The following is a 25,824-nucleotide window of genomic DNA, read 5'->3' as shown; positions in this document are numbered from 1 at the left end:
TGTATAATCCAGTTGTCAAATATATATTTTTTTGTCAATCGGAAACATAGCTAGCCATTTAATATATCTTGTGACATTGTTGATCAAAAATAATTATTAATTAACTTAAACTCCGAGCAGGTTTTTTTTTCTGTTTATCAAACTATTACTGGTATGATTAATAAAATCTTATGTAAAATATGATTAATTATTTGTGAATAAATTATTCGGTTTCTCCAAACATTATCATTTTTTTCTTTTTTCATGAGTTAAATAGCAGTAATAGTTGACTGAATAATTATTGAAGTTTCATATAAGATTTCGTCAAGCTAGTTAAATGCTCACTCCTGATCTTATCCAAATTCAAAAAAAAAACCCAAAAGTTTCTTTATATTTTTTAATTGTTCAAATCGAATTTGAAGGTCCCACCTAATTGAAAAGACTCATATCTCAATACATGAATAATATTAATGTTGATAGTGATAATATGTACTAATAATTTTCTACCTTTCTCCAGCTTTTGATTTTTTCTCCAACTTCACTTACTTCTATATCGCATACAGGTAATTGCCAATAGTTTTTGTATTTATTCAGAGGATTTTGGATTATTCCAATGGAAACTGAAATAGGTTCTAAAAGAAGAGGTGTCATTACGTCCACATGTGGAAATTTCCCCGAGTGGATGTTATTCGAGGTGCTCATTAGGCTGCCGGTGAAGGTTTTGTTCAAATTCAAAATTGTCTCAAAGAAATGGTTTTGTATGATTTCCGATCCTTCTTTTGCTCGCATGTATGTTGCCCGAACATCACTGTTGCCGCATTCGCAACATTGGACTCTCATCCATAGCCGTGTGGATCATAAGGCAGCGACGAAGCAATTTCTCGTGAGAACTGTGCAGCTGCATGAATGCTCGCTCGGTACCGATTGTTTGCAGCATCGGCTAATTTTGCCACGTGCTCAGGAATCCGATGATTCACACTATAGAATCTATGGGGTCAGCAATGGGTTAGTGCTTTATGGTCCTCTTGAGGATATCGCTTCTAATGGTCGAATTTATCGTTGTTACATATGCAATCTGATCACAGGGAAGTGGATTACGCTCCCTCCATATGAACATATCTTTCGGCATGTTGTCGTGGGTTTTGTGACTCAAGTTGAAGATAACATCCTCGTGAGTTATAGAGTTGTGCTCACTGATTCGGGCACTAGATTTAGGGCCTGCAGATTTGCTGTGTACTTTTCTGAAACAGGTAAATGGGTGGATTTTGAGATAGGTTTTAACCAACCAATTCACTTTTATTGGTGGAAGAAGGCTGTTGTTCTCGACAAAATCCTGCACCGGATGACCAGCGGACGTAAAATAATGGCATATGATCCTTACAATAAGCTCGACTCCTTCCGCCTTCTTTCACTACCAGGTGTCAAAGATGAAGGAAAGAAAATGAACATTACCGAAAGCTTATTAAACGAACATGAAGGGCATCTGAGATTTTTTGTGGTAGCATCGAATGAGTTTTCCAGAAGTTTAATTATTTGGGTATTGAATGATTATGATCGTGGAGAGTGGTGTCTCCAACACAGAGTCGGCATCAGCGACATCCAGTCCGACGGTGGCCTGAGTTTACCTACGGTGCCTTTATCTTTTCATCCATCTGATCAAGAGATTGTCTACTTGATAAACGAAGAGGTCATTTTGTCGTACAATATCAAGACTAAAACATCGAAAATTCTGGGTGATTCCAACAAAAACTATCGTTGTCGATTCCCATTTTGTCACTTGTACTCGTTTGTGATTCCAACATGGCCAACTTCAATCAACTCTTCGTCCTTCGAGGTCACTAGCTAGAGATTGATTTATCTTAAATTCTATCAGTACTTTTGGATTATAAATCCCAACTCTTGTGATTTATATCTAAATCTTTCTCAACTTAATTACCTTTTTTTTTATTTTGGCAATAATATGAATGTTTTCAATTTTATTTCTTGACTGGAATGTTTATGGTTTTGTTATTCGTTTGTAGTTAACTCTCTCTATTATTGTTTTAAATTATCTCAAACAGTTTTGTGAGATGGTCTCATATTCAATTATGTGAGACTGGTATTTATTATGAGTAATCAAACCCTAAATTGGTAAATCGAATATATAATAAATTATTGATTCATCTATTCATGATTGGAATTAATTCATGTTTTTGTATATTTATAATATACATTGTTCGTTCTCATATGTTTTTGGTATCATTTTTCTCCTACCGGTATTTTCGATACGGTATACGATATCCGAAATTTCGGTATGATATACCGTACCGACCACCTCTACGTACGTCCTCACAAGTTATAGAGTTTTACGCATGGATGCGCACTTTGAAGAAAGAACTAAGCGGCTCTAGGTTTGAGGTTTACTTTTCTGAAATCTGAAAATGAGTGTGTTTGAGTTTGAATTTTAACCAAGAACGTGTAATAATCGTGTTGTTTTTGACAAAACCATGAACTTGATTGTTAACGGACATACAATGGCCTATGATCCTTGTAATAATCCCGATTCCGTTCGCCTGCGGCATAGAGACATTCTCGATGACATCCGACATGATCGCGACGAAAGTATATTTTCGGTACCTTCGTCTTTTCATCCATTCAATCCAAATATTGTGTATATGGAGAATCAGATGCATGTCATGTCTTTTTGTCGAACGATATGAAGGTTAAAAAATTGGAATATATGGACAATTCGAAGAAAATTTTCCTTCTCCGACGTCCATATTTTTAGTGGTGACATGATGGCATAGAAAGTTAAAAGTGTAGATAAAAATAAAATCAATATTTTATTGTGATATAGTTATAGATATATTATAAATATACAAAAACAAGTTTTTTCTGATATTTTCTATTGGATAAATATGAAGTATTTTTAACAGGCACGCGGTCAGAGCCCTGGCTCCTCCCACTGCTTGGGAGCTTACGGTTTCATGTTCTATTTCACTCCCCGATGGGGGTTCTTTTCACCCTTCCCTCACGGTAATTTTATATGAGCATTTTTCGTTTATCCAATATTACATCATGACCCCAAAACTTTACTCTAAATTACGGATGACAACATGGTGGATTTGGCCAAATGTGAGACCCGTCTCATGAACCCAACAGGTCCAATTCGAATTGGGCACGTCAAAATTATATTTTTTAAAATATATTTTATTACAAAATAAATTTTTTTTAAAAATTAATGATTCAGTAAAGTCATTTTTCAACTTTATATTAATAATATTTAAGAACAAAAAAATTTATCACAAGTTTAAATTAATTAATTTTTATTCGATTTAATAACTAATAAGAAAAAATGTGTAATTATATATTTTCATATGATATATATCATAATAAAAAATTATTCAATGTATAAATAAAATTGCGGGGAGAGTTCAAGGCGATCCGGTTACACCTAGGACCTTTTCTAGACCCTCCTGGGAAAAATTTTGACCAAGTCTAAACCCGTCTCGCCGGGACGAATTGAATACGAAGTCGGGTTTAGACACAGCCCATTACTATCTTTACTCTATATATCTTATGTATTATAAGATTGCATAGATTTTTACTATTATATCATCATTCTTTTAAAAAAAAAAAAAAAACAACACATTATCCATACAATATTTTTACAGATTAGAACAAAATAAGCAAATAGACGATTTCAATAGTCTGCTTCCCTGGCACATATCTCAGAAGAACTGTTTAGGGTCTACAGAACTCGAAAATGAATTCTTCATTTAATGAAGAGACTCTTCTAGTGAATTTGTTATCGGCCACTTACAGTATCAGAGTTGTTTCCTTAACTGGTGAAGACATTTTATCAGCAAATCTTGAAATCAGAGAATGTTCAGAGAATACAAACAAAAATATTATGGCATTTGAATGTTAGTTTCATGGACATTTATTGTTGCATACTATATTTGAAATAAGAAGAATGACACGTGATATCCAAACTATTTTTTTATGGCCTTGGTATGACTGATTATTGTTGTTCGAATCTGAACGTTGAAAATCATATATAAAAAGGTCATATCAAGTTTCAGCAAATACTCGTGACTCTCGATCAAATCTACCATCTTCTATCTATTTTTTCAGAGACTGAAAGCTTTGCTGAACTTTTCAAAGACTATTTCTACACTATCTTTTCAGTCATCTACTGAACTTTGAAGGTTGATATTCGAGTTCAGTTGCTAACATTAGTTGAGATTGTTGCTACTCAAATTTATGAATAAAAAATTACAAGGTATTTATTTACCCCTTTCTAAATACTTTCACCGATTCCAACAACAAATATTTTCAACACAAAATGTGAAACACAAGAAACTTCGTATGGCTTAGCTCAAGATGTGATTAAGTTGCATCCAAAACCCTAATCTTGTGCTCAATTTTCAGCATATATTTTCCTAATTGTTGGTTGAATAATTATCTTATATAGCCTTGCAATATAAAAATTATAGAAAGAGATCAATCGGTTTATGGCACGTTTTGCTCCACTTCAACTATAAATACACACATTGGCTACACATGAAAGCACACTAAAAATCCTTCAGCAAAATGTTGGGCAACATTTTATCCTAAGGACGAGAGAGAAGTTGTGTTCTAAATCTGATCTTTATTGTTCATGATAAAATAACTTATGTTCTGAATATCATATCCCAAATTTAACAAAATCAAATGGTTCAATTTTTGTGTAAAGCCTCCACAAGAAAACTGTTAAGATTCTAGGCAAGAATATCATACTTAGTTTTTTTGTCCATAAACTGGTCCAAACGACATACAAATCCAATATTTCCCATTCACAATTTATTTTACTTACTTTTAAACGCGTTGTATAGATATAAAATTTATCCAACGGTTAAATAAGTCAAAAAGTTTTTACAAGATGACTGATCTTCGGAAGATATATTCCAGCTTGTTCATTCCTTTTTTTTGGAGCATAATTCGGTAAGTGGACTTTCTGTTTCATCTCGTGATATTTGTTTTAAAATCAACCTTCATATATTTTATGTATGATTCTTGAATTTGTATATTTGAAACACGAGAGTTTATGAACAAATGATAGAAATATATATCCTAAACACAAATGATTCCTGATTCATGTTTTTCACGCTATTCCTGATTCTTGTCTCACCCCTTAAAGGATTGAAATATAGGAGACTAATATCACTTAGCTATGAAATTCATAATATATTCAATGCATAAATTTATTACCAATATTTTTAAAATAAGAATACTTATGTATATTTGTTATGTATATATTTGTTATTCTTGTTGTATTTGAAATTTCTATTTAAAAATGATTTTTAAAGGCTGGGAGGAATCTCTCGCTTACTGAGTGACGACCATGTCACATACTCATTCACCCCCATCAGATAAGAACAAGGGTTAGTTAGAAGACAATGAACATATCCAATTTTGGGGATGTGAAGAAGAATAAGACAACTGTCATTGTTTAGTTTCATTTTCGTTTAATTATGTTTTACATTCCGCTGGTGTAAAACATTCTGTTATTTTTTATTTGTAAAGACAATATTCCATTTTATGATATAAATAGACTGGTTTAGAGATTCTGTATTTTTTATCCTTGTTGTTTTCCGATTGTGTAATTGTTAAACAACGTAGATGTCGACGTGCCTGGGTCTCGGGGGTTGAGACAAATTGCTTGTGGTCTAAATATTAAAAGCAAGCCATTTTGGCAACTCAAATCCATTAAAAGTCAAATAAATGCATGCCAAACACAGTGACATAAAACCGATTCCAGATTACAAATGTTGGCCTAAAGGCTGCTTGATGCATCAATTAGCAAAATACATCAGTGTAGTTTGATATAAAAAAACGAAAAATATAGTGTGTAATGACAATTACTAGCTAACCATGGAAAAAAGTGTTGATATAATATTTTTCGAAGGGGACATGACAATCTTTTGCAAAAGTATGGTTTGTAGTTTTCCTTTTCCAGTTCAAAATCACTAGCTTGGTAGTGGTGGTTCTTGCACAGTTGAGAAAGTAGAAAGTGCTACATCAAATTCTTGACCTTGTTGATTGGTTCGCCTTAAGCAGTAGAGGAGATCGAATCAGATCCATGGCTTGAAGACTTGGTATTTGTGAGAACTCGAATTTCTAGCAGCAGCTAGTATTTTTCAGCAGCTAGCAATATCCAGCAGCAATGCAAAATTTCAGCAGAGCTAATAATTCCAGCAGCAACAGCAGAAGAGTTCAGTAGCGCGAGATTCCAGCAGACAGCTACTGATTCTGCTTATGACTTGTAACTGAAATATTTAACATTAAATAAAGGTTGTTAAAGGTTGTTAATGGCATATTATGATCATTAATTGGGAGGCTAACAGTCAGAATTTGGCCTATAAATAAAACCATCAAGTCTCTGAATCTGTTGTTACACAAGTCTTGAGTTATCACTTGAAATTTGAGCTAAGAGAGTGTTTTTTTTAGCTGTAAAATCCAGTAGCGAGAGAAAGCAGATTCCAGATTTCAACCGAAATTTTTTAACAAATTACTATAAGTGGGCTTATGTATAAATATCTTGAAATCAGTTTGATGATTCCTGTGTTGAAGCAAAGTATTTGTATTTTTTATCTCTGATTTTTGAAGCACTGAAACCTAGTGAACTAATGGTAGGAATATATATTTTGAAACATTTTTGATTCCTGATTTCTGATTTCTGGCCTCACGCCTTAGAGAAGAGAACATATAGGGGACTGATATCAGTTTAGCCATGAAATTCACGAACGTGCTTAGTACTTGCTTGCTAAGATTTTTATTCTGATTTCTGTTCTGAAACCTGTGATTCCTGAATACTGATTCTTGTTCTGAAATTAAGAGATTCTGTATATTATTTTGTATTATTGTTTCTGTTAAAAATGGTTTTGAAAACTGGGAATTATTCCCGCCTCCGCTTATTGAGTGACGACTATATCACTCACCCACCAAACCCATCTCAGATAAGAACGAGGAAAAACTGTTAGAAGAAGAAGAGCAGAACCAGTTCTGGGGCTGGTGAAGAAGACTGTTATTTTTCAGTTCTAGATTATGTTTTTCGCTGCATCTGTACAAACAATGTTATGTCTGGTTTTACATTTCCGCTGTAAAACATTTGTTATTTGAGTTTGTATCAGACAATGAAATATTCAGTATTATGAATAAGAAGACTGGTTTCTGAATTTTGTACTTCTGAAGCTTGTTGTTTTCGAATGTAAATTTGAGGGCAACGCCGGTGTCGACTAACCCCATCCCTGGGGCGTGACAGTATTGGGATAATGTCGAGAATTGGCAATTTTTACATTAAAAAAATTTTAAATTTCCAGATAATGGCAGCAATCATGGTAATGTATGTTAAAAAGAATGACCACAATAGAGCTAAACAAGGAATGAAAACTCATAACTCATTAGTAATTAGATTTCGTGGATTCATGAAATGTAATTTGAAGCAGACCATGGATCCAATATAGAATTGCAAGATTCGGATACTCAATGTCATTCCTAGATGAATCCCAATATTCTGAGCATAAGTGTGTAAAGGCAAGCTGAAATTTTATATGATAAGGTGATGAAGTTTGGGAACACTCATATACTGGTAAATAACTTACTGAAGCATTTTCATACACATCTTCAATGCATATAAAACAATTTATAAGTACAAACTCATAGAAACCACAATGGTCTGAGATATACCTCGTCCTTGGTTGAGAAAACTTTCTAGAGGTAGGTCGGTCTTTGACACAATGAAAGAATTTGCCTGTGGAGCATTACAAAGGTGACGGATCACACAAACTAAAGTGCATGGTAGGGCTGGAAATCAGCAAAAGGAAAGGGTTTTTCATGATAAGAGTGGCACAACAGTTATTGCAAGCATACGGAATTATAGTGAATTGGAGACAGAAGGATGGATGTGCAGGAAAGAAAATCGTAAATGGTTTACAAAATAAGGTGAAAACAAGCTAGAAAATTAATGATGCAATATAATTAGAAGAATGTATCCTGCACCTATGGCCGAATGGTTTGTTGTTCAAAGAGAAAATCCCAAAGTTAAGAACATGTATAAAATAGAGAAACACTGACAATGCGTAGAGCAAAGAAGCATGAAGTCGATCAAATATGAAGTTCTACACATTGATAGCATTCATCGTTGGAACCATGGTGAAGGAATATTGCACCACACGACTCAATGCGCTAAGCCATTCACTTAACAAGAATCCCACAATAAATAGTGAAGAAAATATGGAATATACAAGCCTATTTTGCACCTCGTACAAATCATCAAGAACCTTAAATTCAAATGTATGCGGAGGTTACCAATTCGTTGGAATATGTGAGGGAAGTTAAGAAACTAAAGGAACGATAAGTTTGAGGAAAATAACGAAGAACTTCATTTCATTCATAATCAGATAATTACAATCAGTCATATTTATAGATCCCTACAACCAATGAACTGTCTACAAGTGGTAGAAGCTGTTGAGAGGTTATAACGGCATAACAAATTCATGAGCTGTTAAATCTATCCTCTAGATCTTTCTAATTATATGGGCTGAGACTTTGTGGACTAAAGTAATCTTGGGCTTTAGATTATACTATCATGCTTTGGTGTTGGGCTTTATATCAGATCCTTGACTTGCCCCCTCAAGCTGAGTGGAGGTCGAAGAACAACACTGAGCTTGTCACGAAATCGAGTAACCACATGAGTAGACAACGGTTTGGTAAGAGCATCTGCGACTTGATCAAACGAAGGAACATATTGAACACTAAGCTGCTTCGACAACACTTTCTCTCGAACAAAATGAAGATCTAACTCAAGATGTTTAGTTCTAGAGTGAAGAACTGGGTTGGCACTAAGAGCAATAGTACTCATGTTATCACACCATAAAACAGGAACTCTAAGCTGTTGCACTTGAAGTTCTTTTAACAAAGATTGAATCCACAATAATTCAGAAGCCGCATTAGCCAAACTTCGATATTCGGCTTCAGTACTGGATCGAGAGACAACATGTTGTTTCTTTGAACTCCAAGCTATTGGCGAATTACCTAGAAACCAACAGAAACCTGAGGTTGAACGTCGATCATCGGGGTCATTTCCCCAGTCCGCATCGCAATATCCAGAGAGTGACAGACAAGAAGAAGAACTCAGTCGAATACCAAGATGTAATGTGCCTTTGATGTATCGAAGAATTCTTTTTACAGCTTTCCAATGAGTGAGAAGAGGAGAATGCATAATTTGGCAGACTTTATTCACGCTGTAAGCAATGTCTGGTCGAGTGATGGTTAAGTATTGTAATACTCCAACAGTACTTCTGTATAGAGTCACTTCTTCAAAAGGATCCCCATCCTTGATAGAGAGCTTAACACCCGTGGACATAGGTGTTGGCAAAGGATTAGCTTGATGCATCTTAGTTTTCAATAGGAGATCTTGCGCGTATTTAGACTGAGACAGAAACAACGAACAACTAGAATCCCTTTGTACTTCAATGCCCAGAAAATATGACAGATCACCAAGATCTTTGACAGAAAATTGAGCATCCAAATCATGAATAATCTGTTGTATTTGGGCTTGATCACTTCCTGTTATGACAATGTCATCAACGTAGACAAGAATATAGATAACAAATGTAGACGTAATTTTAATGAACAAAGATGAATCAGCGCGCGATGTGATAAACCCCATAAACTAAAGAGCAGTTCTCAATTTATCGAACCAGGCGCGGGGATCTTGTTTAAGCTCGTAAAGAGCCTTGTGTAACCTGCACACAAGCGGAGTACCATCATTTTGAACTTCAAATCCAGGTGGTTGCTGCATGAACATCACCTCAGTAAGAGAGCCATTTAAGAAAGCATTATTTACATCTAGTTGCTTGATATTACCACGAGAAACAGCAAGAGTTAACACAATGCGAATAGTTGTGGGTTTAGCAACTGGGCTAAAAGTTTCAGTGTAGTCTAAGCCTGGTATTTGCGAGTAGCTTTTCGCTACAAGTATGGCTTTGTGGCGAGCAATAGAGCCATCAGGTTTCGTCTTGAGTTTAAACACCCATTTACACTAAATGATTGGAGTGTTGGCTGGGGCTGTAACCAAGGACCAAGTTTTGTTTTGAATGAGAGCATTGTATTCGGAACTCATAGCCTTGATCCATTCCGGATGTTGCTGGGCTTCTTTTACAGTCTGAGGTTCACATGAAGAAGACAAAGAAGCACCAAAAACCTTGGGCTTGAAAACACCTGCTTTAGCCCTTGTGACCGTATGATGAGTATTCACAGGAGAGGAGAGAAATCTGTTCTCTTCAAACTGAACAGGAGAATGTAAAGGAGCAATAACATAAGATGGATTGGAGTTAGAAGAAGTGCCAGAATTGGATAATGGACTAGACACAGAGGTAGGAACAGAGGGACTTAAAAAAGAATTAGAGGACTGTGAGGAAGAGACTTTAGGCAAAAATAAAGGGGATGAAGAAGGGCACTTCTCAACAGAGGACTTTTAATGGATTTTAAAGGAGGAAGCAAATGGAAATGAGGACTCATCGAAGGTGACATGACGTGAGACATATATCCGACCATTTGAACTCATGCGTATATATCCATTGTGTTGAGTGCTATAACCTATGAAGGTGCAAGGAGTAGACCTAAACTCAAGTTTGTGATGGTTATAAGGCCGTAAACAAGGGAAACACAAGCATCCAAAAATTTTTAGATGAGAATAATTTGGAGCTTTGTTAAATAGTCGAGTAAGAGGTATTTCCCCAGAAAGCGCAGCTGTAGGTAGTATATTAATGAGATGAACGGTAGTGGAAAATGCATCAGCCCAAAAGTGCAAGGGCATAGATGCATGAGATAAAAGCGTAAGCCCCATTTCTACAATATGGCGATGTTTACGTTCGACCACACCATTTTGTTTGGATGTGTAAGGGCATGAGAATCGATGACTTATACCATAAGTTTGAAGAAAGGATGACGAGGCTTTAAATTCTCCCCCAGAATCTGTCTGTAAAGTTCTAATTTTCTTGTTAAATAGAGTTTCAACTTGAGATTTGAATAAAGGAAACACTCGGCTGACTTCTGATTTGAGTTTGAGGAAATAAATCCACGTGTATCTACTATATGCGTCAACAAAGCTGACATAATACCGAAACCCATTACGAGAGAGTTCATAAGAAGGTCCCCATATATCTGAATAAATTAATTCAAGAGGTTCAGAAAATGTTGTTTTCGACGAGGAGAAGGGCAGTTGATGACTTTTCCCCAACGGACAAGCTGAACAAAAATTGATCATTTCATTCTTTGGAAGAGAAATATTACAATGCATCAATATTTTCTTAACAACAGGCATACTAGGATGTCCTAGTCTAAGGTGCCAGCTATTTAAAAGACCAGAAGACCCTGTGATGGGAATTGAGGGCTGGCTGATAGTACTCGAACCTTTTGAAAAATTTATTGAAGTAGGACTAAGGTGAAGACAAGTTGCTGGAGGGCCAGAGACGGGTGTAGGCTTTCCTAAGCTGAATTTGTATAATCCTTCATGCAAAGTCCCTTTGAGAAGAACCACATTGGTTGTTAGATCCTTCACAAAACAGAAAGTAGGATGAAACTCAAAAATGACTCAATTGTCTTGTGCAAACTTGCTAACACTCAAGAGATTCTTGGTTATGTGTGGGACTCGTAACAAATTTTTTAATAGAAAGGAACGTGATGAAGAGGATAATAAATTGGAATGTCCAATATGAGAGATGAACAAACCTTCTCCATTTCCCATGTGAATCTTACCAGTCCCAGTATATTCAGAGCCAGTTGAAAGATTGCCCAGATCATTTGTAACATGATGTGAGGCTCCTGAATCAGGGTACCACCAGTCTTCGGCAGAGGATCCTGGTGTTGTGGGTGCTAAGGCTGCAACCGGGTATTTAATCTGTGATCGAGGATGATTTTGCACAGTAGAGTGATAACCACTGAATTGATTATGAGGAGGCCCAAAATTATACCCTCCATTCTGCCGGTAAAGAGGCACAAACTCTTTGTCAAATCGATAATGACACTTTTCGGCAACATGCCCAGTGATGCCACATATTTGACATACTGGTCGGCTAGATGAGTAACTCCACCCTCGACCACGACCTCGAGAGTTTCTCCCTCGACCCCTACCTCGATGAAAGAATGTAGGAGTTTGAGGAGGGAACTCAGATTTCTTTTGTGAAGGGAAGGTAGTTGCATTCACTGAAAGAGCTGTGCTCTCAGTGTTGGAGGAGTATGATTCTATCCTGCTTTCATGAGCCATTAAAAGAGCTCCAACATCAGAAATTGTGAGAAATTTAGCTCGAGATGTAACATGAACTACAACTGAGTCATATTCAAGTCCGATTCCACCTAGGACATATAGAACTTGATCTTCCTCAGAGACGGGATGTCCACAGGCTGCCAAGATATCCATGAAGTTTTTCATTTTCCCCAGATAATCCTTCATGCTGAGATTCTCCTTTTTCAGAGTTTGAAGCTGAAGTTTGTACTGCATGACTTTAGCCTTCGATCTTGTGGCAAATAGACAGGATACTCTCGTCCACAGCTGCACCGAGGATAAACAGCCGATCATTTGGCTTTGAACACTTTATGTCATGGAAGCTAGGAGAAACGAGAACAACAATTGATCTTGTCGACACCAAGAAATAAAGGTTGGATTGACCATCTCGGTGCCATGTTCATCGATTACAACCTTTTGAGGAACGGGAGGATCATTGAGTATGAAGATATCTAGTCCTAACCCACGAATACCAGCGAGAATCTGGAGATTCCAGAGAAGAAAATTATCATCACTCAACTTTACAGAACTTTTTTGGTTTGCTGGGTTGATAATTGGAAAGTTGTCGCTGGTGAAGATGTTGGACTGAGCGACAGAAATATTTGGAGATGTGGCTGCCGCCATGGTACCTCTGATACCAAGTTAAGAAACTAAAGGAACGATAAGTTTGAGGAAAATAACGAAGAACTTCATTTCATTCATAATAAGATAATTACAATCAGTCATATTTATAGATCCCTACAACCAATGAACTGTCTACAAGTGGTAGAAGCTGTTGAGAGGTTATAACGGCATAAAAAATTCATGAGCTGTTAAATCTATCATCTAGATCTTTCTAATTATATGGGCTGAGACTTTTTGGACTGAAGTAATCTTAGGCTTTAGATTATACAATCATGCTTTGGTGTTGGGCTTTATATCAGATCCTTGACTAGGGATATCGAATCTATAAATCCAAGGCAATGCAAGGTCGCACTGCGGCGATAACTCTATTGGCGATGAGAAGCAGGAGCATCCGGATTGCTGGGTTAAAGTGTATTTGCACCGAACGTAACACGAGTAAAGTTTAGTGTATAAATTTGGGATTTGAGGTTAAACTAAATTTTTTCTTCCGCCTTTGTTTAATTTTTTCATGTTCAATTGTTTATATTAATATGAATGTATTGGTTAGTTTTGGTTATCGTTGTTAGCATTTCTTTATAAATTCGATACAAAGGTTGCAATTTTACTATCATTAAGCCATAGATACCGCCGAAGTGGCGGAGTCAAGTTTTCATTTCTATCCAGACTAGAATTTTCTAAGCAAAGATTGAGCTAATATTGAAAAATGGAGCGTCCGAGCTATCAGAAAGTTGAACAAAATTTAATGTATAAAAAATAGAAAAAAAACTGAACCACCTGAACAATACATTGCTTCGAACACATTAAAATTGTTAGGATGAATTTTTTCCGGAAAAAAATTATGATTTATAATTAAAAAAAATATATGTTGCACCCTTCGTGTTTATAAATTAAATTATAAAAATATTATTTTATTATGAATTTTTGAGTCAAATTAATATAAAGATGTTAAAATAAATTTTTTATTTAACATTAAAGTTTGAATTAAGTTTAATTTTATTGCATTTTGTTTTATTTTATAAATAATATTATTGTGAGGAAGGATATTTTGGGAGAGAAAATGGGTATGTCATAAAACCAATAATAGTTATTAACTTATTATTAGACGAGACTTGATCTTTATATATACTACAAGATATTTATGCAGCCTATAAAATTATTGTGAGGCTCCAAACAACATAAATTTAGCACAAGTTGTTCGAATTTGAGTAGAAAATAATAAATATAACCATTCAATATAAGTATATAACTAAGTACAAGATCAATTTGAAAACATCCATTGATATTCTCGTATAAAAATAACGAAGACGGTCTTTTTACATATATGAAGAGTGTGAGTGTGTACAATTATGGTGTGAAAAAATACCGAATTTTCAGTATACCGAAGATTTCGGTACTGTACAGTAATGATACCGAATTTTTCGATACGATAATAACGTGAAATTTGAAAATTTTATTATATATTGGAATGCCGACNTTATTGTACAATTACGATATAATCGATACGTTAGTTATATATATCGAAATTTTCTAACAATATCGATATAAAATTTTTTTACATAATATAAAATTTTTTTATATTATAATTTTCGATACCATACCTTTTTACAATTACAACTACGAAAGCGAAGACCTTTATTTATTACATCAGCTCTATAAGTATGTATGACATATATACACACACAATCCCATTCCGTGTGTGTCTGACAAATCTACAATTTCTCTCTCTATTTCTCCCCAAATTCTTCGACTTTCTCTCTATTTATTTCCTATAAAAAAATTTCTGCATGGGCAGTACTCCCAAATCCAAATTTCAAAATTAGGGCATTTTTCCACATATGACGAGAACCCGGGTGGTCAAAATGTAATGTCTGTGGCGCTCGAGGTGTGATTTGATAGGGATTCAAGTCAATTCAAGATTGTGTTTTAATTTCATCGTAACTGTAGAATCGGTCATAGGGTTCTTTCGTTACGCATGAAGGGGACGCTAGATCGAACGAAGGTGGTGGTGCGGCATTTGCCGCCGACTATTTCTCAGTCCAATTTCATCGAGCAGATCGATTCTCGCTTCTCTGGCCGCTACCGTTGGCTTTCATTTCGGCCGGGCAAGTCAAGGTTGGTTTTTTAGGATTTTTATTTAATGAGTTCGTGTTTTAAGTTCTTTCGTATTAACGGCAATCGTGCTCGTTGGAATGATATTTGTGTATTCGTGGGTTTGGTTTTAGAAGTTTTATTTAGTTATTCATAACGTACCCAAGTTTTTAATTAATTTATAAACTAAGAAGGATGCAGGTTATCATTTCATTAATTGCCTGTTAAGTTTGAACTTCTACGGAAGCAGGGGGGGTGTTCATGTACTTAGGTTTTATCTCGCCTTTTCTTTTATCCTGGAGTTTAGCTGAAAGGCTGGGAACAAGTTACTCATATGTTTTCAAATGATACTGGTTCAGATAAGCGTGAAGATAGCTGAAAGAGTGATCCCCGTGAGGTCCAAGTACAGGCCAACATTCTAGGGATTTGAGCAAAGATTAAACTAGTATTTTCCTCTTTTAGATGTGGGAAATAGTTCTTGTTTCTGTTATGATCGAATAGACTAGATTTAGTTTGATGGTTTCTTTTAGGTGTGAGAAAGAGTTCTTATTTGTTGCTGATATGATAGACTCAAGTAGATTTAGTTTGATGGTTATGGGTGGTTGGAATCCAGATTGTCGTTTTCTAGTTTTGTTGTTATCTTCCATTTATGTTTCCCTGTTTTATTTTTGCTCATATAGATGGAGCTAACTGAAAAGATTGTTGTGTTTGGTGCTTTCTCATTGTGATATTACATTATTTTACCATCAATTTTTATGTTTCTTTCTTGGAAATTTGAGTGCTGGGAGTCTGGGACAAATGTTATTAAAATTATATTTCAATTATAAGTTTACTTCTTTTGATTCTAGGAGTTTTATGCTTAGCTGTTTATGAAATCATAAACTTCTTGTGATGCGGTTGTGATGATGTTTTTTGTTGGATAACTTGGATTTCTTATCCCGAATTTTGACTTTTGATTGCGCCATGCGGCATTCAGTGGGACAGTTAGCTACACGAAAGGTAGTCTCGTTCACTACATTTGGGAGTGATTTATGTTTTTTTGTCTTTCAGGAAATCAATGATCGATTGATCGTATGATGAAAAATCCATTTCTGTAAAGAATCTCCTTTTATCATTAAAATAAAAAATTTAGCGGGACCATATATTAAAAGCGCAAAGTGCACCAAGGAGCCCACATGGCTAGAGTTTAGGCACACGGTATTATATGAGGTGCACACCTTATGATAGTTTACTGCATTAGGTGTATCATACTAAATATGTACAACACAAAATATAGATGTAAATAAATAATGCATGATCCTAAACACAAAGTGATATATTATTACATTGAATAACACCTGGATCCTTATATTTAAAATGCACTTAGATGATGCCTCGATCCTCCAAGGTGCATCTAGGTGTGTGCTTTACTTCACAGTCACAAGTTCTGGGCCTCACCACCTTGAGTCTAGGCGAGCACCTTGTGGACTTTTAAGGAATGTATGCCAGCTTTGAATTTGCATCTTGGACTGGCTTTTCGGGAAATGGGAGGATTTTCTGATTATTGTATGGGGGAGACATATTTGTTTGTAGATCTGACTAGAGTGTGAATATGCCTCTATGGCTCTAAACAATTTGCAGTGCCTTCACCTTTGGTGGGAGATGTGGGTTGAATGAGCAAAAAAATTGACTTCAACTGAAAATGTGACTTCCTAGATGTGGGAAATGACAATGGTTGAGGAGTAAACTTGAGATTTCATTGATGTCTTTTCCCTTGTGTGTACGCATGCTATTTTATCATTTATTTTTCTGACAAATTCTTCGTCATAAGTGGAATATATGTTCCCTTTTTGAACAATAGCTGAAGTAGTCTGGCAGATCTATTTATTGGTTCTCTCGTGTTCTTAGAAAGAATTTAGTAGTATGCCAAAATGGCACGAACTATAATGTTATTAAATTCTTCCCCGAGGTTTGAGATTGCATTTATTAGAAAGGTTCGCTGAAATAAAGAATTTGTCCCAGTATTTCAAAAACAAAGAGGTTTGTGCCGAATTGTTGCGTTCATGATGGAGGTCCCAATTACGATATGTAATTTGCTTCATACTTTACCCACCCCCTCAATCTCCCAATCTGAACTTATATATTTGCTTTTGCAGCCAGAAGCATATAACATATTCAAGGGCGAGCATCGACTTTAACAAATCAGATGATGTGCTAGAGTTTGCTGAGTTTTTTAATGGTCATGTTTTTGTCAATGAGAAAGGTAATGTTTGCCAGAATATTTGAAGAGGTTCATAAGATGGTTTGATAAGCGAGAAAAGTATGGATTTTTGGGACTTTTATTTGCTCACCTTATAGCTGCATCTTGGGCGGCCTTTTTGTGGTGTTTGGTTTTGTTAATAATTTTTTAGTTTTTTTGTTTTGTGTGTGAAAAGTAATCAAAATATGTATTTATAATTTACTGGATGTTTCACCCCTTTTTACATTTCTTTCAGGGACCCAGTATAAAACAATTGTTGAGTACGCCCCTTCACAGCGTGTTCCAAAGAATTGGTTAAAGAGTGATGGTCGCGAAGGGACTATATTGAAAGGTAATATTTTCTCCGCTTGTTGCGCGTGTCATAAGTTTTATCTCTGTACAAAAGTAGTTTCAGATGCTGATTGTATATGATTGAGATGCCATCATCTAATCACCTTCAACCCTGCTTTCCTTTTTGTCGGGAAAACGTATAGATACTGAATATTTGGAGTTCCTGGATTTTCTTGCGAAGCCTACTGAGAATCTTCCCAGTGCAGAGGTGCAATTGGAGAGAAAGGAAGCAGAACGTGTAGGTCAGTCTAGATACTTTTGCAGCTTATATGCACATAGAATTAAAGCTGAAACTGACATGTATTATATTAGTCACGATAAACGTGTCTCAGAGTAACATCTTCAGTTTCTTAGTTAAAGAAAATTCACATTTTCTTTTAGGTGCTTCAAAGGATATTCCTATAGTTACCCCTTTAATGGACTATGTTCGTCAGAAAAGAGCTGCTCGGGGTGGAGCTCGGGTAGGAAATCTTTTCATTGATTGCAAGTGGACTTTTCTTTCCTAATTTGACACGTAACTGCAGTTGATTGCTAGTTGAAAAGAAAGTATTTATTTTTCTGGAAATATTTCTTGGTGTTCCACCAGAGCATCATGAAGCTAGGTGTTTCCTGGCTTGTTTTTTAGGAACTGTTTCCTGGCATTTTTGACATCTTTCAATTTGAATATTTTACTTTTTCCTCAATCACTGTCCATACTATAAATTTCTGTGTCTTGTTAACAGACGTGCATAGAATCGCAACAGCAGGTTGCTGTGATTTGATGTTTCACCTTACTCCATCTCTGTGGGCGAATTGTGTTCTGCATTATGAACAAACGTTATTATACCCTCAGTAGAACAATTATTTATATGGGTGGTGGAGATTTGCAGCTTTGATTTCTCTTGTTTTACATCTACGTTAAAATAATTATTTTATCTAAAACTGAATGAGGGAATGCTTTAGTTACTTTTATCCTACTCATTGATAGTGAGATAATCAATTGTATGGTTTTGTTGCACCACTGTTTCTTTGATCTTTTTAGATAATTTGTAACACATTCATTTTATTGCCATAGAGAACCATTTTAAATGGAAAGCCAACAAGGAGAGTCAGTGGAATGCTCTCCAGGAATGCAGGCTCAGGATCTTTAAGAGGTGGCTCAGAAAAAAGAACGTCCACCATGGTGATTGTTATTATTATTTTTGTTATTGATGGAGACTGTTAATTATGATTGTTCCGTGGAGATTTGGTTTCCCGTTGCTGAAATCTGGATTTTATTTCTGATGTTGTGTTGAATGTGCCATTTTATATGCTGGTGGTCATTTTCTTGAGTGGAACTGTTCGATGTTGATTGATCTGTCGCTTTTAAGTTTATTTCTTGTAGCTATCAATGGTTAATATGAGCACTAAATTGTGACATGATATTATATTTTTCCCCTAAAACTGTTGATGTATGGGACTGGGAGATGGTCCTGGAACTCAGTTTGCAATTTTTTGGGAGGGTCACTGAATACCTTGCTAAATGACTTGCTGCTTATGGATCAGCTTTACATCCTTTTGTTATTATTTGTGAGTTTGTTTTGCTGTATGTATTGGTGTGTATTGTGATAAGCCACTGGTAAGAAGGCAGTTTTGATGCTGTGACTTGCAATGTTCATCATTTAATAATCGGTCATTCAACTGAATTTTTGCAGTACGTATTAAGGGACAGCTCAAAGGGCGCAAGCAGCAAGAACAAATCATCTTCCACACCAGTTTTTAAACATGATGAGCAAAGACTCTTGGACAAATCTGTCAATTCAGCTGCCGTCTTCGGAACTGATCCATTAGCAGGGGAAGGTGGTAAGATTCAATGCCCAGTTTCATATATATATGATGATATTTTATTTCGATAGACTGTGACAGTCTGCATACTTGATATGAATATTGTACTATATTATCCTGGATGATATTATTTCAATAAATGCCCTTTTGATTTTAATTTTTTTCATCTGTATAATGGGAACTTGGGAGACATCTTTCTGTTTTCCTTAGGCTTTGTATCTGTAGTTTTTGTTAAGATGCACGACTTATTTTATATAGCTACTCTAGTCCATTCATGCCAGCCTTGCCGGGATGATACCCTATTGTTTTCTATTTGTGATTTTCACTGGAAAATATTGTCACCAATTTTTTGTGTGGTTTACCTGAGTCTTTCAAAACACTAAATCCCTGGCCTGTTTTGGCCATGTGTTAGGATCGATTAGGGTAACTAAGGTGTTTAGAAAGGGGGGTTTGAATAAACACTTTGGCTTTTTGGATTCTTTTCTGAAATGTAAATCAGTTCTTTAAAGAACTGATCTTAGAATCTTGTTTGTCGATATATATCAGTCAACTGAAAGGAGTGCGGAATAAGACTGAAATTTAGATTGAATACTAAATATAAACTGAAATGATAACTGAAATGGGCACAGAGAATTTTTCTGGATGTTCAGAGATTTCAACTAGTTCTATGTCACCCCTTCTATCACTAGGATAGGATTTCACTAAAAAACTTTGATATATTACAGCAAATTGTAATAATCCACCTCAGTTGGTCTTACACACTGCCAAACTGAAACTCTTAGTCTAACAATTCTTAGACAGTTATAAAAGTGAAAGATGCTCTAATTTGTAGCATTTTGTAGAGCTTAAAAATGTGATATCTAAACTTGAGAATATGCTCGTGAAGTGCATCACAATTGATTGGTTTGATTGCTTCGTGTGTTCGCTTGTTCTTAGTCACCAACCTTTTTCAACTGATTCGATCAGCTATATATAGTTCTCGATCTCAACGGTCATATTGAATGCATTTAATGACAAATATCCGTTGAATCGTCTTACAGTAGCTTTATCTGACAGTAGTACAAGGTATTCAGACTGTTGTATCAGAACAAAACAGTCTGAATACCTTGTACTACTGTCAGATAAAGCTACTACACGACGATTCAACGGATATTTATCATTAAATTATCATTATATCAGAACAGAACAGTTTGAATACCTTGTACTACTATCAGATAAAGCTACTACACGACGATTCAATGGATATTTGTCATTAAATACATTCAATATGACCGTTGAGATCGATGACTATATATTTGTGAACAATTTTCCTTGTTGCTCTTTTTTGAGATTCTGGAGCAGAGATAGACAACTTGGAGTTCTTAGCTTCTGTTCTACAACAGATGGAATTTCCATAAACTGAAAACAGAGAACGTCAATGATGCATTAACATAATGCATTAGGCTGCCAGGAATTCACTCAAGAAGGAATTATACACCTCATCTCTTCTTTGATTCCCCATGTGTGCTGTTGATATGTGGTGGTGATTTTGTTTGTTTATTCGTTTATGCTCTATTTGGTATGAATTTCCACTTTACGCAGAAGTATAAACCTCATCTCTTCATTTTGATATGATGTCATGGTTTTGTTTGTGTATTCATATCTGCTGTTGATATGTGGTAATGGTTTTGTTTCTGTATCCATTTTTTATAAGCTACAAGCGTTACTCTTATTATTTTCCTTTTTCTCACATTTTGAGCCAGTTTTTGATTTTTTTTTTTACCATTTTTGCAGTCCTGCTTGTTGGTTTTTATCACATGCTAATGTAGATTTACCTTTGAGGACACCAACTTTTTGAGTAAATCATTGGAGTTTGCCCTACTGTTAGAATGATCGGATCTCTTTTTGCAAATTTTCTGTTTTACTTTTTACCAATGTCTTGTACATGTTTTAGGCGGCTCAGGTTCCTCTGAAATTGGGAAGCAGAAAATCTTACTTCTGAAAGGGAAAGAAAAGGAAACCTCTAATGTAAGCCTTTCTATTGTTTTTTGTTTAGATTGTGTATGAAAACATGTGAGAACAAAGAAGTTATGTATCAAAAGATCAGATATAGATGATTTCTGCCATTTGTTTGGGTTTTATTGAATTTATGGTTGTGCCTGCTAATATGTGCCATCTTTTCAGAAGTTTTGAATGGAGAGATATTTCTCATTTATATCATATTATTTACACGAACAAATTGGTTTGAAAATTACAGTTTTTTTGGCAATGATGGAAGTTGTGGCCAGAACTGTAAAGGAAGTAGAAATTCTATTTGTATTTGCAAAGTCAACCTGCAAAAGTTTCCTTGGGAAGCTATTAAGTTGAACCATTTATAAATCACTAAAGCGGCCTTATTGATGGACTCCGGTGCTGGTGTATCGCCTACCTTTTTACCCACTTCCTTGTTTGGTAAAACAGAAAAACGATGCACAAAATCATTCAAATACACACACGTTCCAAATTATTCTGTGGATGTAGCATTGTGCTATTTTTCATATCGTACTTGACCATTGTCTTCTTTTTATGTTTCCAACTTCTTCATTGCTGCTTGTATGGTAGTAACTATAATTCAAATTTGTGTTACGTAGAATGAGATTGAGCTCGTTTTCTGAATGAATAAATCAACCTAGCTATGCTGGGAACCTTGGTTTACATCTATGAGCAGACCTCTCGTGTGAATCATTTATTATGCTATAAATCAATCCGGTTAGCTTTGATCGGAAAATATCGCAAATTGGATTTAAAAACTTTTTTAAAACTCAGCTATGCCATATATCATATTAAGCTTGACAGCAAACTTGAGAAACCTCTCGTGTGGAAAACAGGCTAGTGTGAATATTCCGCTTAATTTTTGGTATCTATCATATGCATTATGTGTCTTGAGTATGTGCTCCAGCGTCATGCTGTACACTTACAAGTTCACGAGAGTATTAAACCGCGCACAGTATTGTTTTATTTCAAATCAAATTCAATGCAAAACTCGAGTTTATTTTAGCTGACTTTATGGATATCTGCTTCGGGAGAGTGTAAAAGGAACATATATCATGATTTATGTTCTATTTATTTATTTATTTATTTCTTTTCGCCTAAAGGCTTCTGGTGTTTCATCACTGCAGCAGAGTGCAGCTCCTCCTGCCAACAACTCGCACAGTCCAGTTCCTCTTAAACAGAACCACCGACGCGAATCTAGTGACAGGATCATCAGGAGTGTCCTTGGTAAGGATATTCGGCAAAATCAAACATTAACTGGATCGCAATCCGAACACCGAATTCGCATCTTAAATCAGGACAGAGACAAGAAACCTCCTCGTCCCACAAATGTGCAGTCATTTCAGAAGAATGCTAATGGCTCTCCTGAAGGTAAGGTATCCAGCCATGATTCCCAAGCTTTTCATGCCGAGAAAGAAGAAAGACGGACAAGGAACAGGGATAGACCTGATCGTGGTGTTTGGGCTCCTATTCGTCGATCAGACGGATCGCATGCAAGTGATGAATCGTTATCATCCTCTACTTCCCAAACGTCCCAAGTAGTGGATTCTTCTGAAGGTGTTGATATTGATTATTCAATAATTTTTTTCAACCTTGTGCTTTGGATTTATGTTATCAAGTCTTGGATTTGGTAATAATTGTGATTTTTTTGGAATTTGTGTAGATATGAAAAATGATCTGCTGATTATGCGTGGTGGAGAGTTCAGACATATTGGAAGTGGTCGTGGAGGTCATAACTCTGTTGGCAGTCATCTTTTCTTTTATAAAATACTTGGCTGACTGATGTTGTATGGATTAATATATAGGTTCTTATAGGCAAGGGGGTCGGCGTGGTTCGGCATATAATATCAAGGATGCTGATGGCTCCCTAGTGGAAGGGAAATTCCCAAAGAGGGGAGGCTCTTCTGGTCATGTTTCTCATGAGGCATGATTCATAATCAGATGCTACACTCCCGATTATCAATTTTTACTAAACTTGCTGTTTTGAATTTTGCTTTAAATATTTTTTTTTCAGAAACAAGTGTGGGTCCAAAAGTCCAGTCCTGGTTCATAGTTTTGTTTATGGTAAAATTTCATTCCGTTTCCTGATTCATAGTTTTGTTTATGGTAAATTTCATTCCGTAATTTATGCTATTTACTTCTTGCGTGTTGTTATTTTTCAAGAATTATGATTGTCTATTAGTTTGTTTTTACGCGACATACAGGGTTAGAGAATTCTTGTTTCTTCGAGTCTCCACTGCTATAAATTTATGTCTGAGCTCTCAAGAACGAAAATTGCTATGTATCTTTTATAATCTAATTGGGATCTCTCTGCAGTGAATGCTTTTGGTCAGCTACCATACATGTGAGAGGCTGGAATAGTATCTTGTTGACAGAATCTCCTGCATTAGCAGGCATAACGGAGAGAAAAAACGCTTGCATGGAAGACAGTAGAGGCCCTTCATTTTTAGCCTTGTGCCTAAAGATTCCATGTATTTACGGCACAGTGCAAGGAAGAAAATATTATCCCAAGTAGAAAATGGTCAAGAAGAGGAGCAGCAAACAAGTTTACAAGCAGATTCGATCAACAGCATCACCATTTTTGTCGGTATCTGAATAGTGGGATTATAGTCATTACCAGGACTATGGATCTTCAATTCTTGATATCGATGCAACAGCAATCAAGGTAATTAGCTTACTTCCGCTGTACTGTGAATACAAATCTGGAATGGCGTGTGCTGCTCTACCATTAGTTACTATATACTACGGTTTTTGTCGAGATGTTTCTCGCCTAGCTTTGGTGAGTATACATACTATTATAGCCCAGGTCAGTTTCAGATTGAACTGTTACTGGGTTTGGCTAAGAAAAGGTTTGAAGAAGGTGTTAGAGTGCTTTTGGCTGTAAACTATTATACTAAACTTGTGTGTATTTGGAGGTTTGATGATTTGGAATCAGAGTTGGCATTTGGGCCTTGTTTGGTCTGATATGGTTGATATTTGTCATAGAGATCATGCGGTATGAGCTTTCATGGATAATTGCCATTCATTATCCGTCTTCAGCCTTTGCTTACCTCTTATATATTAGTTTTTGGCACTTTTTGCTTCTTAATTTTGACCCAAATTGGTCATTTAAAACATATTTATCGAAGGGAGTCCTCTGTTACAGAATCTTTCCAGCAAGATTTTATTTTTTTGGGGATTAATTGGATCTTTTCTTCCCCATACCAATTCAAGTCGTTAGTTATTTTCACAAACCTTGAGAACATTGCAATTTACAAACTTACAACCAGATTGCGTTGTTTAAAATACTAAAATCCCAATTCAAGAACACTGCAAATCCTTACCTGTTTTATTTTATTAGAATGGTAAAAATATCCTAATTTCCCAATGTTGTGAAATATAATTTGTGGCAAAATAACAAATAAAATTATTTATAAAATATAATTTTTGCAATGTAATGTTGTGATAAAGCTCATGTTGTAGAAATGTATTTAATTTGAAAAATAAATCTCGAATGGCTCTTACAACAACTATTATTGAAAATGATGCATTTGAAATTTACTTCAATTTTGTTCATCTAAGCAAGTCAATTTTTTTTAAAAAGTCACTGAATTTGAAAATTATCATATCAAATTCATTAATCCAAACACAAACTTACGATACTTTTATACCACTTAGTAGTTTCACAGGAGCGAGATACCATTAGTCTTGAACTATACATCATTTATCTTTTTAATTATCTAAATTTTGGTATTCATACAATTGACAATGTATTTATATCATTATTATTACATTTTGGATATTTTGTATCAAAATTAATTTATCTTTTTATAACATGAAGGCTTGATAATTTATATAAAATTAATAAAAAAAACACATGAAAAAATTTGTATAAATGCACAAAAATATGTAAAAAAAATTCTGGAAATGCAAATTATAAAAAAATACAAAATATTTTTTAAAAAAAAATAGATGTTTATCATAAAATATGGTTGAAATTTTATGAGTTTCATTCGAAACTCTTAAAAAGTGATAAATAAATAAAATTTAGCAATTTAGAAAATCATTTGTGACGACATGGTTACACAAGCTGCAACACTTCACAAAAATGTTTTTCTTTTTATTTTATTTTTTTTAAGAAAAATATAGGGATGAAGACGAATAGCAATCAACACATATTGATGTTGATATATTATGGGGAGTTTGATTCATGAAAAACATTCTTTTTTATATCCTTGTCCCACATCTTAAACATTTAAAATTTAAAATGAGTTTATAATGGACTTACAATAGACTTCTATAGCAACTTGGGTTAATCATTTTCGTAAAACGAGGACGAATACGAAGTAGTTGTTATAGGGATCCATTGTACAGTCACGCAGCCGCGGGCCCGGGCCCGGGCCCGGGACGTGACAGAATGGTATCAGAGCCGATCACCAGCATGGAACACCGAGAAATAAGT

The 25,824-nt window shown here is 35.3% G+C and overlaps 2 protein-coding genes and 1 long non-coding RNA gene across 9 annotated transcripts; 2 read left to right on the top strand and 1 right to left on the bottom strand.

Moving 5' to 3' along the window:
• The first annotated feature begins 559 nt into the window (after positions 1 to 559).
• Positions 560 to 1,875, top strand: LOC140984027 (putative F-box protein At3g23950). The gene has a single exon (XM_073451180.1). It carries the CDS (start codon positions 593 to 595, stop codon positions 1,823 to 1,825), a length of 1,233 nt encoding a protein of 410 aa, XP_073307281.1. The 5' UTR covers positions 560 to 592; the 3' UTR covers positions 1,826 to 1,875.
• A 1,716-nt stretch (positions 1,876 to 3,591) lies between these two features.
• On the bottom strand, positions 3,592 to 8,282 carry LOC140985439 (uncharacterized). The gene is made up of 2 exons (XR_012176760.1): positions 7,690 to 8,282; positions 3,592 to 3,829 (listed from the first exon to the last, which is right to left on the bottom strand). It is a non-coding gene; the product is annotated as an uncharacterized lncRNA (long non-coding RNA).
• A 6,322-nt stretch (positions 8,283 to 14,604) lies between these two features.
• Positions 14,605 to 24,354, top strand: LOC140984505 (regulator of nonsense transcripts UPF3-like). 7 transcript variants are annotated; one of them, XR_012176625.1, is made up of 13 exons: positions 14,605 to 15,025; positions 17,137 to 17,243; positions 17,476 to 17,571; positions 17,714 to 17,812; positions 17,952 to 18,031; positions 18,625 to 18,732; positions 19,244 to 19,391; positions 21,307 to 21,380; positions 22,487 to 22,940; positions 23,047 to 23,112; positions 23,189 to 23,307; positions 23,398 to 23,489; positions 23,700 to 24,354. XR_012176625.1 is itself a non-coding variant. In XM_073451974.1 (13 exons), the coding sequence occupies exons 1-12, from the start codon at positions 14,886 to 14,888 to the stop codon at positions 23,434 to 23,436; spliced, it is 1,500 nt and encodes a 499-aa protein (XP_073308075.1). In that variant the 5' UTR covers positions 14,605 to 14,885; the 3' UTR covers positions 23,437 to 23,447; positions 23,700 to 24,354. The 7 variants fall into 7 exon arrangements, 6 of the variants coding, with proteins under 6 accessions (XP_073308075.1, XP_073308073.1, XP_073308070.1 ...); XM_073451974.1 differs by having other exon boundaries at positions 19,244 to 19,388; positions 22,514 to 22,940; positions 23,398 to 23,447; XM_073451972.1 differs by having other exon boundaries at positions 19,244 to 19,388; positions 22,511 to 22,940; positions 23,398 to 23,447.
• Positions 24,355 to 25,824: the final 1,470 nt, after the last annotated feature.

The sequence above is a fragment of the Primulina huaijiensis genome, chromosome 9 (genome assembly GCF_012295235.1).
Source record: "Primulina huaijiensis isolate GDHJ02 chromosome 9, ASM1229523v2, whole genome shotgun sequence".
NCBI lineage: Eukaryota > Viridiplantae > Streptophyta > Magnoliopsida > Lamiales > Gesneriaceae > Primulina > Primulina huaijiensis.
This window is presented reverse-complemented; position numbering and strand designations above follow the sequence as displayed.